The 18,539-nt window shown below is 43.0% G+C and overlaps 1 protein-coding gene across 1 annotated transcript in view; it reads left to right on the top strand.

Moving 5' to 3' along the window:
- The window catches only part of LOC137350534 (WD repeat-containing protein 48), a 109,215-nt gene that overhangs the window by 89,026 nt on the left and 1,650 nt on the right, over window positions 1–18,539 (top strand). The window contains exons 14-18 of the mRNA XM_068015197.1: window positions 10,955–11,050; window positions 13,425–13,530; window positions 13,867–13,954; window positions 14,624–14,700; window positions 17,627–17,819. Coding sequence (XP_067871298.1) covers window positions 10,955–11,050; window positions 13,425–13,530; window positions 13,867–13,954; window positions 14,624–14,700; window positions 17,627–17,819 — 560 coding nt within the window. The remainder of the gene's footprint in view (window positions 1–10,954; window positions 11,051–13,424; window positions 13,531–13,866; window positions 13,955–14,623; window positions 14,701–17,626; window positions 17,820–18,539) is intronic.

Raw genomic sequence — 18,539 nt, forward strand, 5'->3', positions numbered from 1 at the left:
TACAATGGGGTCAAAGTTACACTTCAGTTGTACAGATCCTTGGCCAAACCCTAGAGTCCTCCATTCATTTCTGGGAATCACCTCTCAGGAAGGTTATATTGCGCTTGGAGGGGGCGCAGTGCAATGATGTGGGGATTTAAAAGGTTAAATTGAAGTTACATAAACTTGGGTTGTATTCTCCTGAGTTTAAAAGGTTGAGATATTAAGAATTTGATAGAGCAGGTACTAAGAAGCTTTGCTTAGGGAATTCAGAACATGGAGGCATAATCAGAAAAGTAAAGCTGGGCTATTCAGGAGTGAAATCTCACTTTCCCACACACTGTCTGATGGGAATATGGCATTCTAGCCCCCAAAATACTTTGGATGCTGAACTTGATAGAATTTTGTCAGGTAAGGGTATCGAGGGATATGGATTAAAGGAAGCTAAATGAAGTGGAGGTATAGATCAGCCTTTATCTAATTAAATGGTAATGGAACAGGCTCAAGGGGGCTGAATGGCCTACTCCTGTTACTCTTTTTCTACATATTTGATTACCTAATCTGGTATTGATTGACTAAGTTCCAACCTCCCTTCGCCAGCATGTTCTATTGGAACCAGCTCAATGCCGAAGAGACCTGCCTACAATTATTGGCTTCAAGCAATCAACAGTTTGTACGAAAACTGTACACTTAGTTTGAAGGCTTTCCACCTGATTGAATTATGTATTCCCCAGCTCCCTGAAGCACTTAGGACCGATCAATCTCTCAATTCTGTTGTGCATGCGGGCATTTCAGAGCTGTGCTGTCAGTTTGAGGAGAACTCCCTCCAAATAACCTTTAGAAAATATACAATAGCAGAATACTATTAAATTCCAAATTAGCAATTAGCTTTTTGTTACCAGCAGGGTATGCCTGTGACATTCAACGTGTGAAGACTGAAAGTGTTGCTGCAGAATAAGAAAGTTATGGTTTTTTGTAAGAATGGTGAAAATGAAATATTATTCAGTCACACCTGGATACATTTATTTCTGATCTTTAACATTGCAGAAAGTTATTTTCTAAATGAAATACTGTGAAATTTTTTTTGCAGCCATATTTTCTTTTTACTCACCATCCCTGAAGGGGTTGACTTCTTGTTCTGTTATATGGTTATACCTCACCCAAATGCATTTCCTCCTTCGAGACTCTAAATGTTGGAGTGTTGATGGACTTTTCCACAGTGGAGGGCATCATAACTGAGCACGGTCCTGTCCGCATCTCACATCTCACACGTGAGCTTTTCATCAGGAATGACTGGATAGTGATCAGGGTGGGCAACTCTAGGACCTCCTCGTCTTTTACTCTACCCTGTACCGTCTGCCAGCTAAGGTTTCTGAGAATTCTGAAGAAGTCATATCCAACTCAAAACGTCAAATCTTTCTATCTCCACAGATGCTGCCAGACCTGCTGAGTATTTCCAGCACTTCTTTATTTCAGATTTCCAGCATATGCAGTATTTTGCTTTTATATTAAGGTGTCTGACCGGTGCTGTGCTTCATTTTGTAGTGAGTGAATCAGGAACCCGAAGCCTAACCATTACCTGTCCCTTGTTTTTGAGTGATACTGTAGTGCTCGTCACAGTGCTTAATGCTGAATGCAAGGATATGCTGTTTTCTAATGGGTGTTTTTCTGGTGCAGATTTGAAGGGTAATTGTGTATGTTTGACTCTGTGGTTCGTTTAAGAAAACGGTACACAGTATTGTAGATTGAGCAACTTCCAGGCTATATGATGCATCAGTTTCTTTTAACTCATACCCTTTAGGCTGACATCAGACTAGTGTGAAGTGCAGCTGGCAGCCTGAAATTATACTGCTGGCTGCATGCCATTCTGCATTGCACTCTTCCCAGTTAGAAGGAAACTTTGCATGAACATCTTGTATACACATGGGCTCCCCAAGCACATAATTTGAGCATGGAGGTGGGTGCATCCTGACATGAGAAAGATGTATCCTACTCCTGCTCCTAATTCGTATGTTCGTGTAAGTAACTACTGGTTTCAGAAGTCCGATCAACCTGACTCCTAACTTGTGCTGCAGCTTTTCCATCAGTGCCATCTGCAACTAGTTCACATTAACAAGAAAATGTCTGTGTAATAGCTGCATTAGTTATAAATGGCTTAATGCTAAGTGTGGAGAAGCAAATCTGATTTGCTTTCTGTTGGGTTTAAGTTCAGAAATTCACCGACAATGCCAGTCTGTTTGAAAAATAATTGATACTTCTGGCTGAATGCAAGCATTTCATTGTTTGACCTAAAGTTAATTACCTAAAATATTTTTTTTTTTTTTGGTTGGGCTATTTCTGCAGATTAATTTTTTTAAAAGTTTCTCCTTTCCCTTTTCAAGTGTTGGCAGTATGCTGCTACAGGGATCTAATGAACTAACAAAGGCAGAAACTGTAAACCTGCCAGTGAAACAAGTGAGATTTTTAAAATTATTCATTCTCTGGTTGTGGGCATTGCAGTTATGGATGACATTTATTGCCCATCTCTAGTTGCCCTGAGAGTCTACATGAAATGCTCCTCTTTATAGAAATTTTCTGCAACTGAGTGGCTTGCTAGGCTATGTCGGAGGGTAGTTTTGATTCAGCCGCATGGTGTTGGAACGGAGTCATATAAAGATCAGACTGATGAGGACAAGAAGTTTCCTTCCTTTCCTAAAGAACATTTGTAAAGCAGTGGGTTTTTAATTACAATCAGGCATTTTCATGGTCACTTTTTTTTTTTACTGACTTTTTTTTTTGCATAACATTTCAAATTCTCAAACTTCTGTGGGAATTGAACGCAGGTTCTCTGGATTATTAGTTCAGTAACCTAGCAGACACTACAATTCCATTGCCTTTTTTATATTATGGCAGCCGAGTTCCTACTGCACATCACTAGTTATTTATTCTCAAAGTTTGCCTCAAAAGATTAAATAGCAGTTATAACCTGAAATTTTTAAATGATGCTCATAATAGAAACAAAAATCTAATTTCATTATACATATCAGACGTGAAGGTGAGAGAATTTTTCACACAAAGGGTTTAGAATACAGATTGCATTATCACAAGTAGTTATTCTTTTGGGCCTCCTTATCTCGAGAGACAATGGATACGCGCCTGGAGGTGGTCAGTGGTTTGTGAAGCAGCGCCTGGAGTGGCTATAAAGGCCAATTCTGGAGTAACAGGCTCTTCCACAGGTGCTGCAGAGAAATTTGTTTGTTGGGGCTGTTGCACAGTTGGCTCTCCCCTTGCGCCTCTGTCTTTTTTCCTGCCAACTACTAAGTCTCTTCGACTCGCCACAATTTAGCCCTGTCTTTATGGCTGCCCGCCAGCTCTGGCGAATGCTGGCAACTGACTCCCACGACTTGTGATCAATGTCACACGATTTCATGTCGCGTTTGCAGACGTCTTTATAACGGAGACATGGACGGCCGGTGGGTCTGATACCAGTGGCGAGCTCGCTGTACAATGTGTCTTTGGGGATCCTGCCATCTTCCATGCGGCTCACATGGCCAAGCCATCTCAAGCGCCGCTGACTCAGTAGTGTGTATAAGCTGGGGATGTTGGCCGCTTCAAGGACTTCTGTGTTGGAGATATAGTCCTGCCACCTGATGCCAAGTATTCTCCGAAGGCAGCGAAGATGGAATGAATTGAGACGTCGCTCTTGGCTGGCATACGTTGTCCAGGCCTCGCTGCCGTAGAGCAAGGTACTGAGGACACAGGCCTGATACACTCGGACTTTTGTGTTCCGTGTCAGTGCGCCATTTTCCCACACTCTCTTGGCCAGTCTGAACATAGCAGTGGAAGCCTTACCCATGCGCTTGTTGATTTCTGCATCTAGAGACAGGTTACTGGTGATAGTTGAGCCTAGGTAGGTGAACTCTTGAACCACTTCCAGAGCGTGGTCGCCAATATTGATGGATGGAGCATTTCTGACATCCTGCCCCATGATGTTCGTTTTCTTGAGGCTGATGGTTAGGCCAAATTCATTGCAGGCAGACGCAAACCTGTCGATGAGACTCTGCAGGCATTCTTCAGTGTGAGATGTTAAAGCAGCATCGTCAGCAAAGAGGAGTTCTCTGATGAGGACTTTCCGTACTTTGGACTTCGCTCTTAGACGGGCAAGGTTGAACAACCTGCCCCCTGATCTTGTGTGGAGGAAAATTCCTTCTTCAGAGGATTTGAACGCATGTGAAAGCAGCAGGGAGAAGAAAATCCCAAAAAGTGTGGGTGCGAGAACACAGCCCTGTTTCACACCACTCAGGATAGGAAAGGGCTCTGATGAGGAGCCACCATGTTGAATTGTGCCTTTCATATTGTCATGGAATGAGGTGATGATACTTAGTAGCTTTGGTGGACATCCGATCTTTTCTAGTAGTCTGAAGAGACCACGTCTGCTGACGAGGTCAAAGGCTTTGGTGAGATCAATGAAAGCAATGTAGAGGGGCATCTGCTGTTCACGGCATTTCTCCTGTATCTGACGAAGGGAGAACAGCATGTCAATAGTCGATCTCTCTGCACGAAAGCCACACTGCCTCAGGGTAGACGCGCTCGGCCAGCTTCTGGAGCCTGTTCAGAGCGACTCGAGCAAAGACTTTCCCCACTATGCTGAGCAGGGAGATTCCACGGTAGTTGTTGCAGTCACCGCGGTCACCTTTGTTTTTATAGAGGGTGATGATGTTGGCATCGCGCATGTCCTGGGGTACTGCTCCCTCGTCCCAGCACAGGCATAGCAGTTCATGTAGTGCTGAGAGTATAGCAGGCTTGGCACTCTTGATTATTTCAGGGGTAATGCTGTCCTTCCCAGGGGCTTTTCCGCTGGCTAGGGAATCAATGGCATCACTGAGTTCCGATTTGGTTGGCTGTATGTCCAGCTCATCCATGACTGGTAGAGGCTGGGCTGCATTGAGGGCAGTCTCAGTGACAGCATTCTCCCTGGAGTACAGTTCTAGGTAGTGCTCAACCCAGCGGTCCATCTGTTTGCGTTGGTCAGTGATTATGTCCCCCGATTTAGATTTGAGGGGGGTGATCTTCTTGATGGTTGGCCCAAGAGCTCTCTTCATGCCATCATACATTCCTCTGATGTTTCCGGTGTCTGAGGCCAGCTGAATATGACTGCATAGGTGTTGCCAGTAGTCGTTTGCGCAACGCCTAGCTGTTCTTTGTGCAGTACTTCTGGCTGCTTTAAGTGCTGCGGATGTTAAATCGCTGGGGGCTTTCTTGTAGTTCAAAAGTGCAATGCGCTTAGCGGCTATGACAGGTTCCAGCTCTTCATTATGAGATTGAAACCAGTCTGCATTTCTCTTCGCACTTTTGCCGTAGGTGGTCAAAGCTGACTCATAGATGGCGTCTCTGATGTGGGCCCACTTGGTCTCAGCATCCCCTGTGGGAGTGTTTTGAAGGGCTGTTACAAGTGAATTTAGAAATTTTTGTAACAGCTGTGGGTGAGAAATTCTGCTCGTGTTGATGCGCGGGTGGCCCTTCTGCTTGGAATGATGCAACTTCTTTGGTCTGAGTCTAACCTTGCTGCACACCAGGGAGTGGTCGGTGTCGCAGTCCGCACTGTGGAAGCTGCGTGTGATTTGAACACTGTTTAAGGCGGCTCGCCTTGTGACAATGAGGTCTAGCTGGTGCCAACGACGTGATCTTGGGTGCCTCCATGAAACCTGGTGACAGGGTTTAGTGTGAAAGAACGAGTTGGTGATGCAGAGGTTATGATAGGTACACAACTCAAGCAGTCTCTGCCCGTTCTCATTCATCCTTCCAACGCCATAGCGCCCAAGGCAGGAGGGCCATGAGTCATGGTCGGCCCCAACCCTGGCATTAAAGTCCCCCAGCAGGAATAGGTGTTCGGTGTTGGGGATGCTGCTAATGATGTTATGGAGTTGTTCATAGAACTGGTCTTTAGCTTCAGGTGCGGAACAGAGTGTTGGAGCATAGATGCTGAGTAGGTGTACTGGACCAGAGGTGGTGAGCAGTCGGATGGACAGTATGCGTTCCGAGCCATTTGAGGGAGGCTCTATCATGCTGAGCAAGGAGTTTCTGATGGCGAAGCCCACGCCATGCTGTCTTGGTTCTTCAGGATCCCTGCCCTGCCAGAAGAAGGTGTAGTCTTGCTCTGCTAGAGAGCCACTCGCGGGGAGGCGAGTCTCCTGAAGTGCTGCAATGTCCACATTGAGTCTACTGAGCTCGTTGTTAATGATGGCGGTCTTCCGAGAATCGTTGATTTGTGTAAGGTCTTCCGACAGGCCAGGACACACACTTCTGACGTTCCAGCTTGCAAAGCGAAGGGCTGGTACCTTCTTTCCTTTTTTCATGTTGTTTGGTGCGGTGTATCAGTCCACCTTTCGGGCAATGACCCTGAGCTCCAAGCACCCATTGAAGCAGGCAGACTGTGGCGGGACAGAACCTTATTGACCGGGGGCTGCCCGGTTTGAGGCGGGCGGTAGCTGTCCAGTGAGGTGCAATGACCTCTCCCACCGACAAAGGCAACCCGTGGCGCCCAGTTTCTACACCAATTTATCTGGACTTATAACCCGTAACTGCTGCCTTCCGTGTTGTTTCAGTCGCTGTGAGGCAACTATGGAGTGACCTCTCCATGGCGCATGCCTGGGCAAATTTATGGAGGTTGAGAGTTGCCCAGTCGTCAAAACCCCCCTCTCGGCCTTTCTGGTGGGGTCCAAAGGAGTGCAGGACACGACGTTTGGCACCAGTATGGCTGCAGGAACTGCCGGAAACATGCCAAAGGTGACACATGACCGCCTACGGGGTTCCGCTCCGGATTTTCTGTTAGGGTTTATTCCCTTAGCCTTGGTCTCTCCCGAGACGCCCACAAGGCAGTGGGGTTGTTGGGGCCCCTACACAGGTGTAGGATGGTGCCGGTGGGAGGAGGGGATGCAAGGGGGAGGGGTAGAGGGAGGAGGGGGGGGTGCAGGGGAAGGGGGTGCGGGGTGAAGATGGTGCGAGGGGGGGGCGGGCTGGGACGGGGTTGTGAGGGGGTGAGCTGAGAGGGTGGAGCAGGGAAGGGGAGGGGGGGTGGAATCTGGTGCCGGTAATAAGCCATTTCCTCAGTGCCCACCATCGACGTCCGGAAAGCTCATCCACGTCCTTCGGGAGGTGAAGCATCATTTGGCAGACTTAGAGGTGATTACATTTGCGAAGGGTTTTTTTTTTGCAGTGGTTTAAATAAAGGCATGCAGCATTGCCGACAGTGCGCTGCAGATGCTCTCCGAGCCATCTCCCGCGGGCGCTTTGAAGTTGCGGCCGGGGGGGCCGTTCGTGGATGTTTTGGGTGTTCGGGGCACCTTTTCACAGGACTTCTCTCGGGTCCCGCAGCTCCTTCTTCACCTCAATGGACTTACCGCATGCCGTGGCTGCAGACACTCTGGACTGTGAAGACAGCAGGATCGGAGATTAAAGTATCGGCAGCTGTTCTCGTCAGTTTCATCCGGATCAATTTCATTGAGAAAACAAAGAGCAGGTGTGGCTGGGGGAGGGCAGTGGGCCCAGGTAACATACACTGAACTAACTGTTAACTTTTAGATAGGGCTAAAATGAACTGATTTAAAGAGCCAGGGGAATTTAAACAGTTTAAGAGGGCAGATTGGGGGAGAAAACGTTAGGGATGGGAGCAGATGGCCATGGATAGAGTTGAACAGCAAGGGAGCTTCCTAGGGAGCTTCCAGCCCAGGAGCCATCTTGAAACCAAGTTATTAAGGGAATTAGAAATATATTGAAGGGTATGAGAAAAGAGCATGGAAATAGGATTAAAGTAAATAGCTGCAATGTGGAACTCAGTCATACAGGCTGCTCAAACACTACAACTTCAATGATTCTGTGCAAATGGAAATGTAACATGTCATTTCACCTGCATGTGTCATTGCTGAAGATAATACAAGCCTGTCCAATTTCTGCCCTTCCAAGCAAAAAAAATAGCAAAAATGTTCTCGCTATTGAGCCATCCCAGTAGAAATTACTATATTGCTATAGGTATTTTCACAGCTTTTTAACACCCAGCAGCTATATATTTAATGAAAACAAAACGTTGGAAATACTCAACAGGTCTGGCAGCATCTGTGGAGAGAGAAAATTAACATTTCATGTCTGTGACCTTTCATCAGAGCTGGCAAAAGCTAGAAATGTAATCAGCTTTGAGCAAGTGTAAGTGGGGGGCGGGGGGGGGGGAAGAACAACAAAAAGGAAAGTGCGTGATAGGGCAGAGGGCAGTAGAGGTTAAATGACAGATGTTACGTAACAAAGGCAAAAGGAGTGCGAATAGTTGTGATAAAAGACAAGTCGAGAGAGTGTTAATAACAGAATAATGAACAGTTCTGTCCAAAAGCAAAAACCTGAAAAACAAGTTAATTTAATATTGTTAATTTTTAAAAAATTAACAAGTCAGTCATGCTCTGAAATTGTTGAACTCGATGAGTCCAGAAAGCTGTAGAGTGCCTAATCAGAAGATGAGGTGCTGTTACCCGAGCTTGCATTGAGGTTCACTGGAACACAGCAGCAGGCCAAGGATAGAGAATTGCGGTTGTGAATTAAAATGGCAAGCAACTAGAAGCTTGGGGTCATGCTTGTAGACTGAGCAGAGGTATTCAGCAAAGCAGTCACCCAAATCTGTTTTGACTCCAGTGTAGAGGAGACCGCATTGTGAGCAGTGAATACAGTATACTAAATTGAAAGAAGTACAATAAATCGCTACTTCACCTGGAAGGAGTGTTTGGGGCCTTGGATGGTGAGGAAAGAGGAGGTAAAAGGGCAGGTATTACACCTCCTGTGATTGCACGGGAAGGGGTTGAGGTGTCGGGTGATGGAGCAGTGGACCAGGGTGTCGCAGAGGGAATGATCCCTTCCCAGTGCTGACGGGAGGGGAAAATGTGTTTGGTGGAATCACTCTGGAGGTGGTGGAAATGGCGGAGGATGATTCTTTGGATGTGGAGGCTGGTGGGGTGGAAAGTGAGGGCGAGGAGAACACTGTCGTGGTTCTGGGATGGAGGGGAAGGGGTGAGGGCAGAAGTGTGGGAAATGGGTCGGACACGGTTGAGGGCCCTGTTAACCACAATGGGAGGAATCCTCGGTTGAGGAAAAAGAAAAACAAATCAGAAGTGCTGTTGTGGAAGGTAGCATCATCAGAGCAGATGCGTCAGAGACTGGGAGAATGGAATGGAGTCATTACAGGAGGCAGGGTGTGAGTAAGTGTAGTCGAGGTAGCTGTGGGAGTCGGTGTATAGCCTATCCCCAGAGATAGAAACAGAAGTTGAGGAAGGGAAGTCGGAGATGGACCACGTGAAGATGAGAAAAGAGTGAAAATTGGAAGCAAAGTTGAAGTTTTCCAGTTTGGGACGAGAGCCCGAAACAGCACTGATACAGTCATCAATGTACCGGAAAAAGAGTTAGTTAAAAGTTATAAAGTTAAGAGTTATATCTTTACTTTGAGCAGGAGGAGGTTCATGTGACACTTGGGCCGAATGGCCTGTTCCTATGCTGTGCTGTGGATATTGGGCATTTGTTTTCAAAGTAGCTGGAGATGTACTTCACCTTGATTTCTTTTAAATTATGAGAAAGTTTTCAATATTTCTAAAAGAGAGCATATTTAAACTGTAGGGCAGACACAGACCTGCTGGGGAAAGCAGAGTTTTATTGCCTGCTCGTCGGATATGAAAATTAAGTTCTTGCTGTGAAACCTAATGTCGTACTACAAAAAATAATCATGGCAATTGAGTCACCTCAGAAGCTAAATTGCTGGAGGCGTGTGTGCATTTGGCATTGGCAATTCAATCTCAGCAAATTAATTGGAATGCAAGTGAGTCAGCTTTTCATCAGTGAGTTGGATGAAGGAACAGAGAGTTGTGTATCCAAGTTTACAGATAACACTGCATACGCACAGCAAGTTGTGAATCAGCAAGTTATAAAGGGTCACAGACAATCTAAGTGGCCAGATCTATGGCAGGTAAAATTCAATGTGGGGAAGTCTGTAGTCATCTCAATCAAGGAAAGACCAATGGAAATATCTTAATAGTGAGAGGCTAGGAATTATGAGGTAGCAAAGGAATTTGAGTGTCCGTTGTCACACATCACTAAAAGCTAGTGCACACAAAAAGTAATCAAAAAGGCTAATAATTATTTGGCTTTCTTGCAAAGGGGTTGGAATACAAAAGTGAGACATGATGCTTCAGTTGTACAGAGCCTTGGTCAGACCCCATCTGTGTTTAATGTTAGGCACCAGACATTAAGAAAGATTAAATTGGATTTGGAAGGAGTATATTGCAGATTCTCCAGAATTATATCATGTCTTAAAATGTGAAATTATAAGCAATATTTGCATAAACATGGCTAGTATTTCCTTGTTTAAACTGTTGAAGGGTGATCTGAAAGAAGTCCCTAAAATAATAAAGGGATTTGATGAGTTAAATGCTGAGAAACTATTCTCCCTGGTGTGGGAATCCAAACGAGAAAACTAGAAATTATAAAATAATAAAATTAGAATGCAGCCATTTAGAAGTGAAATCAGGAAGCACTTTTCACTCTCCCGAAAGGCTGTATATGCCTGCTGTACAGGGCACCTGAAGTTTTCAAGACCTGAGATTGTAAGATTCTTCTTGGATAAGGGTATCAAGGTGTATGGATTAGAGATGGGTAAATGGAGTTGAGATGCAGATCAGGCATTGAATGGCGGAATAGCTTCAAGAGGCAGAATGGTCTACTTAGCCTATGAATCTTTTCCAGCAATTTATGCAAGGGAAAAGTATGTGTCTTTAAGATGCTGTGAAAATTGTCAATGTTATGGAAACCAGCTAAATGAACCAGAATAGGCTTTTCAGGTCCAGTACATTCCTGATTTTTGATTACGGTTTAAATATCTCATTTATTCTTGGACTTTAAAAGCAGCCAGATATTTCTCTTTTTACTAGCTGTTTTCATTTTGATTAAATTGACTGCTTCCATGTTACAGTTAACCTTGGAGGACTGTTGCTTCAGGCTTTGTTGGAATATTGGCCAAGAACACATATCATTCCTATGGATGAAGAGGAAAACGAAATGAATATGGGTCAGTATTTCAGATCCGAATTGGTTGTGTTAAAAGCAGATGAATGTAGCAATTGTTCAAAAGTTGAAGAAATTGATGTAGCAAATTTGTCCTGTCCTACATGATGGCAAAACATTATACAAGTCTAAGTCCTTAAGGTTATTTTTCTCCTTGCTCCTTCTTGGACTCCCTAAAGTGCACATCATTTGCAGCCAAGGGTGTGAATTAATCATGTAGCTCTTTACCGTTGGAAAATTAGCTTCTAGCACTCTGTCGATCAATCTACTCTCCAGTAAAGGGGAAGTACCTGTTGGGAACCTCCCAAAAACAAAATGGCTATACTGATAACTCAACACATGAGGCAAACACATAGTCTACTGCTCTTTGATATAATAGTGTGTTGCCATTTCGTTGTAAGTGCATCCAGTTTAAATTTTAAAAAGTTGTGCCACTATCTTAATTGAAAATCTGCATCAAGAAAAGGGATGGTGCTAAACAAGAGTTCAATTGAATGTCGTCTGTGGTGAAGTTTCAGTCCACCTGCCTCCTTTGTAGTTGGCTATTCTTTCCCAGCCAAATTCTGTGACTTTTATCTTACTGCAGCACATGCATAAATTGGAAACTTGAGATTAAAAGGTAATATTGCAATTGGAGGCAGATTATTGCAGGCTAGGAAGAGAGAACTTGCATTTATATGGTTGAAACAAATGAGGCTATAATACAGTTCACAGGGATAGAGCACATGGTTTTACGGCATTAACTACATGTAGGAAGGCATCTTATAGTATTTTACATCAAGGAGGAAGAAAGCACTGACTGAGCAGGAATAGTAAACAGGGAAAAGTTAGAGAGGGGGATAGAAGCCATGGTTGAACTGTTTGAGCTTGAGCAAGACTTTGAAAGTTGTTAGGAAGTAAATGTAAAGGCCAAGCTGCTGATAACCCTTCCTTCAAAAGTAGAAATGGGAGCAGAAAAAATAAGGGAAAAAGAAGCAAGCCTTTACTTTTGTGTTCTTAACCCATGGAAAAGTTACCCTATAGTTAATAGTCCAAGGTGATAAATGGAAACTTTTTTTTACACTTGTAGATGGATCTGGTAGTCTGTATTTGTCCAGCATTGTGATTTGTACCAGTCATTATTTCTTTTCTTGGGTGTTTCTGCTTCGCAAGTTGCCCACAACAGCCTTGTATGGAGTTCCAGCGAAGGAAAAAAAACATTACTTTATGTTAAAATTGTTCTTTTGAGTGGAGTTGACTTCTGCAAAATTGTCCGAGTGCAGTAATTGACTGAGCACTTAGTCCTACTCATCAGGGACTAATTGGTTCTTTCTGGTAATGCTATATGTTCAAACTTGAATGACCTCGTAAGGTGCTGTTAGTTCATGATGTCGGTGGGATTAATGAATCTGGCCACCAATTTTTCAAAGTTGAAAGACATGTGGCTTGAACAGCAACATAAAATGCAGTGGATAGCAATATTAGATTCCATTATACAATACCAAAGATTTAAGGGCAGTAAACAAAATGGCAGCAAACCAGCTCCTGTTTAGTAATATGCTTACTGTTATCCCCTTTGTTATAGTTCTCTAGACAGATATTAAACCTTTGGAAGTTCTACCATTCTATGTTTTATTCAACGGTTCCCACAAAAAGCAATAGATGCTAGCTTAATCATTTTAGATCTGAGATTGATAGATTTTTCCAAGCCGAGGGATAGTATTGGGCTTCAGATCAGCCATAATCTCATTGAATAGTGGAACAGGATCCAGGGGCTGAATGGACTATTCCTGTTCCTACATGTGAAAGCTTAACACTCTCGTACTACATTCATGCATGTGCATGATTACTGTTTTGCAGTTGTTAACTCAGTTGTCTGAGCCTTTAGCGTTCTTGGTTGATAGTAGGTTTGACTCTAGGCTTTTTGATACAGTATTTGAGTTGAAAGGCTGGTATGGTTAAGACAAATGATGTCAGTGGGGAAGTCCAAAGCTAGGTATCATAAATGTAAGAGTCACTTATACATCCAATAAGGAATTCAGGAGAAACTTCTTTATCTGCGGTGTGTGGAACTTTCTACCACGTGGAGTAATTGAGATGAAGAGCATGAATGCATTTAAGGGGAAACTAGATAAGCACGAGGAAGAAAAGAATAGATGGGTATACTGGAAGGAGGATTAATACTGATATCGACCAGTTGGGCTGAATGGCCTGCTTCTGTGTTGTAATTCTGTTTTATAAATCATTTTTTAATCAGAGGATGAGGAATTCGTTTAGGCTGTTGAATTGTCTCTCAATTGTGACAGTTATTTAAATGGTGAAAGAACTATGTAAACCAAATGAGCAACTTTCAAAATTTATTTTGTTTCAGAAAATTGAGATTTTTTATTTTATTTCAGTTAATGGCGACCAAGAGAACCGAATACAGAAAGGCAATGGGTATTTCCAGGTGCCGCCACACACTCCAGTCATTTTTGGTGAGGCCGGCGGTCGGACTCTCTTCAGGTATTGTCTACAATTAAATATTCTAATATTCCTGTGGCCAATAGCAATATAAACTACACAGGTTTCAATGTCTTCTTACATTGCAACTGCTAACAAACCCAGAAGAAATTTTAAATGTTAATTATGGCAGTGAAACTGGAGAGGACTAAACTAACCTTTGCTTGTGCTATAGCTTCAAATCAGTTGGCACAACCGTCTTGTTTCTGTTGCCCAAATTCGTATATGATCTATTTTCAAAGCTGTCGTCAACACTGCTTTTTCCCTTTGTCTTTTCGCTATCCCATTCCTAAATCATTGAGCAAAAACAGCAGCACTTTATGAAATTCTTCTTTGCAGGCTTTTGTGTCGGGATGCAGGGGGAGAAACCGAATCCATGCTTCTGAATGAAACTGTGCCTCAGTGGGTTATAGACATTACTGTAGACGTAAGTAACCTACTTGATTCAGTTCTCCCACCAGCACAGAAATGCTCTTAATATCTCAGAACTCCAAATAAGTGATGCAGCATATTTGTTTGATCTTCTCAATGGGTTTTGAGGCAAATTGTGCTGTAGCAGGGTTGCTTAAGCTAAGCTCCAGCAGCTCAACCTAGACTGGGATCATATCGGTAGGGGGAGATGGTGTAATGGTAATATCACTGAACTAGTAATTCAGAGGCCCAGGCTTATGTATTCTGTTCCCTCTCAAAGACAGTATCATCCTTCCTGTGATTAGATAACCAGAATGGTGTATAGCTCGTATGTTAATGCAATCACTTGTAACTTGCTTTCTTCCCCCCCCCCCCCCCCTTCATTCAAGTAATTTTAAAAAAACTTAAGTGATGCCATGCTTTCATTTTCCATTTTTAAAAATAGGATGATGCAGAAACTCTTGCATCGCAGCCTAGATAATATGGAAAATCTGAATTTTGAATGGGAATCCTGGACAGTAGAGGAATGCTACTTTTTTAAACACAATTAAATCAGCCCAATAAATAATTCTTATAGGACATCTTGACTTTTTTCCCTTTTGAGTTTCTTGCTCCAGGTTTCTTTGTGGTTGCGGTGGCTGTGGATTTTATGTGCCACTCTTATTTTTTTCACTCTCTTCTGCAGAAAAACATGCCCAAGTTCAACAAAATTCCATTCTACCTCCAGCCTCATTCTTCTTCAGGAGCAAAGACACTTAAGAAGTAAGTAGGCCTATTTAAAGAGCTCTTTAGAACAGTATTCATTTCCCCTAAGCAGATAATTTGCCCCTGCTTTAAAGCTGAGAACAACTGCCTCTTAGTCTTCACCTTTTGGATCTTTTGTTCTTTGGACCTCAGTTAGATCAGAGGGAATATGCAAATGAGGGTTTAAGACTGTTGGGTTGCACATTAACCATTGTGCTTGTTATCAAAGGGGTGAATTTTGTAAAGTAATACTGTACTGATTGAAAATCTGGTATTGTATAAAAACTTGCTGAATTTGATCCTATTTTATTTAGTCTTTCAGTATTTAATGTGACTATTATAAAATGGCTGGAAAAACTGCTTACAATAGATTAACTGTCAGTATTAACCAAGTTTTTGCTTTAAAAGTGTGTCATGTTGCTACTCTATGCTGATATCAGCAGACAGTTCGACTAAATTGGTGTCTTCAAAAAACAATACATGGCAACCAGTGCAGTGAAACCTTGAAGTATCCTTTGTTGGAAAGAACTGTCTGGGGTGCAGAATAGGCCATCAGGCATGCTCCATCCCGAGACTCTGGATGATCATTCTCTCTCTGCACTATTCCCCATCACCAGTGTCCGTTAATCTCCCATTCTAGAGGGTACCAACTTTCTTCCCTTAGCACTGTCTGATTTTGTTTTTAAAGAAAGCTATTAATACCTCTTAATTTTCAATCATCCGTGTAAAAGACCTTTGTGCAGTTTTATATATCTTGGTTGTTTATAAAATCTTTTTCACTAAAAGTCACTGCCTGTGCTGGTAGTATATGGAGTTTGTGCAACTCAAGTGCTACCACTAAAAGAACTGGAAACAAAGAGGCAAGTAAAAGCTTCTTAAACCTATTATACATCTGTGGCAATTTAGCTGTATGCTTAATATGTGTCTGAAGACTAAATTCGCAGTCCAGTTGCACAGCATGTTGTTGTGGGATAAAAGTCCTCATTCTCAGCCGTTCTATATCGAAAAGGCAGGCTGCTATTCCAGAAGGAGGAAGAGTGAGATAAGCTATACTGATCTTCTGTCTCTATTTGTGACTGCTGTCTGTAGTTAATATCCAGTTGCTGCGAGTCCAGTTTTTGACTACTTCAGCATATGCTATTGCAGTCTGCTTTCATTTACAAGAAGCCTTTGCAGGCCTGCAAAAAGAGTGTAGGAACTGGGGCAGGCCTTTTGGCTTGTTGCAACTGCATTGCTGTTTTTGTTAGCCGTGGTATCTCTTCTGTTTTAATTTCAATTTCCCTACCTTTCCCAAATACCTGTCCTTTTTAAACATCTCAGTCTGTACTAGCTGGGCTAGTAGCTTTCACATTCCCACAGCCCTGTCTGAGGATTTTATTTTTCTGGATTCACTCAAATATAAATTACATTTTTTTAAATTATGTTCTTGGGGATGTGGAGATTGCTGACAAGACCACATTTATTGCCCAATCGTGGATGCACTGAGAAGGCAGTATTGGGCTGCCTTGAACTACTGGCTGTTTTACAACTAAGTGGCTTGCTAGAGCACGTTGCAGGGGATTAAGAATCAATCAAATGCAAGTTAAATTCATGTAAAAGGCTTATAGCGGCCAATTAATATTTTAAAGCCGATATGTCAGTAACTGTTGCGGGTAAACGCAAACTGCTGATTCTGATTCCAGCGACCCAAAACAACTTGTCTGCACTCTTGTGCTATAACATTTCTCGAGTAAATTTAATACCGATCCCAAGAACAAAATGTTCTTGGTAATTGGGTTCTTTGTGCTGAGCTTACAAAATAGACAGTGTTTTGCCAAGTTCCACCTAGAAGGAGCAGCAGCAGTTTATAAATACAGTAACGTTTGTCTGTTTTTCTCTTTTGATTTGAATTCCTGAACCAGTAGTGTAGTTTAAGATTTGCAAACTGATCAGTTTAATCTGAAAGCTTCTGATAATCTTGATCTGAGTAGAAACCCTTTTGTACAGCAGTGTGGCATGTCGGCTGTATTTGTTTTCTCGCGATGCAAGCCATCCCTAGATGTCCAGAATCTGCTTCTGCATCTGCAGTGCACTTTAAATGAGTCATTATGAGAAGGAATTGTTTGTTTTGCATTGTATTATTCCGTATCTCATTTGCTATCAGAAATCTATACAATTGTTAAGCACACCTCATGACATAACTGTTGCAGTTTTTTAGAAAATCTATTAGTGAAATAAAAAAAAAAATACTGGGGCAGCAGCTGATCCCTCAGCATCTGAAAGGAAAACAGATGGGTTAAAGTTTTGAGTTGGGGTTTATTGGGCCGGGGCCTAAATTGCCCGATCTTTGTCCTTTTAGTTATGGCTCCGTTGCTATCACTATTGCTTCTAAGTCAGAAGGCTGTGGGTTCAAGTCCCACTCCAGAGACTTGAGCACAAAACATCTAGTCTGAACTGTCGGAGGTGCCATCTTTCAGATGTGACGTTAAACCGAAGTGTCTTGGGTGGGCATAAAGATCCTCGTGGCACTATTTCAAAGAAGAGCAGTGGCGTTTTCCCCAGTGTCCTGGCCAATATTTATCCCTGAATCAACATCACAGAAACCGATTATCTGTTCATTATGACCTTGTTCATGGAGGCTTGCTAAACACAAATTGGCTGCTGCATTTCCTACATTGCAACAATGACTACACTTCAAAAATACTTCATTGGCTTCAATGGTTTGGGAAGGCCTGAGGTTGTACAAATGTAAGTCTTTTTTTTCTTTTAGATGCGGACTGGTCTGCTGTGAACTTAGTGTTTTTTGTTGATTTCCAGCACCTGTGGACTCTTTTTTTTTTGCCATTATGACTCTGACCTTTTTAAATCACTTGATTTAATATTTTAAGCTCTGCCTCCCAACAGCATTCAGAGAATCACATTGCAATCATGTTTACTGACTCTCCAACTCTTAACCACTTTCCAGAGATCGTTTGTCGGCCAGTGACATGCTGCAGGTTCGAAAAGTGATGGAGCACGTTTATGAGAAGATCATCAACCTAGACAATGAATCACAAACAACCAGCTCCTCAAACAATGAGAAACCCGGGGAGCAGGACAAAGAAGAAGATATTGCTGTGCTGGCAGAGGAGAAGATTGAATTACTTTGTCAAGATCAGGTTAGCTTCATTTCTAGTCTGTACTCGGTTTGTTAATCTCAGACAAGCCAATAGATGTTCTACAACAATAAAAACAAGAAATGCTGGAACCACTCAGCAGGTCTGGCAGCATCTGTGGAAAGAGAAGCAGAGTTAACGTTTCGGGTCAGTGATCTTTCTTCGGAACTTCATCACTGACCCAAAACGTTAACTCTGCTTCTCTTTCCACAGATGTTGCCGAACCTGCTGAGTGGTTCCAGCATTTCTTGTTTTTCTTTCAGATTTCCAGTATCCGCAGTATTTTGCTTTTATTTTAGACGTTCTACAATGATCAGCATTGGCTCAGTGGGGGCACTGTTGTCTGAGTCAGACGGTCGTGAGTTTAAGACCCACTCCAGATACTTGAGCACATAATGTAGGCTGACCTACACTGCAGTACTGAGGGAGTGCTGCACTGTCTGAGGTGCTAAATTTCATTAATGAGATGTTAAATCAAGGTACCCTCCGTCCTCTTACATGGGTGCAAAAGATCCCATGATACTATTCAAAGAAGAGCAGTAGAGATCTGGTGTCCTGGCCAGTAAGAGTCCCTGAGCCAACAGCTCCATCAGAGTGCTAATTTGTCAAAGATGCTATCCTGTGGATGAGAAGTCCCATCTGTCTGCTTCTGTAGATGAGCTGGAAGTTAGAGATCCCAGGGACCAATTCATAGGGGAATATTAGCAACTTTTCCATCACCAA

The sequence above is a fragment of the Heterodontus francisci genome, chromosome 2 (genome assembly GCF_036365525.1).
Source record: "Heterodontus francisci isolate sHetFra1 chromosome 2, sHetFra1.hap1, whole genome shotgun sequence".
Classification (NCBI taxonomy): Eukaryota; Metazoa; Chordata; class Chondrichthyes; order Heterodontiformes; family Heterodontidae; genus Heterodontus; species Heterodontus francisci.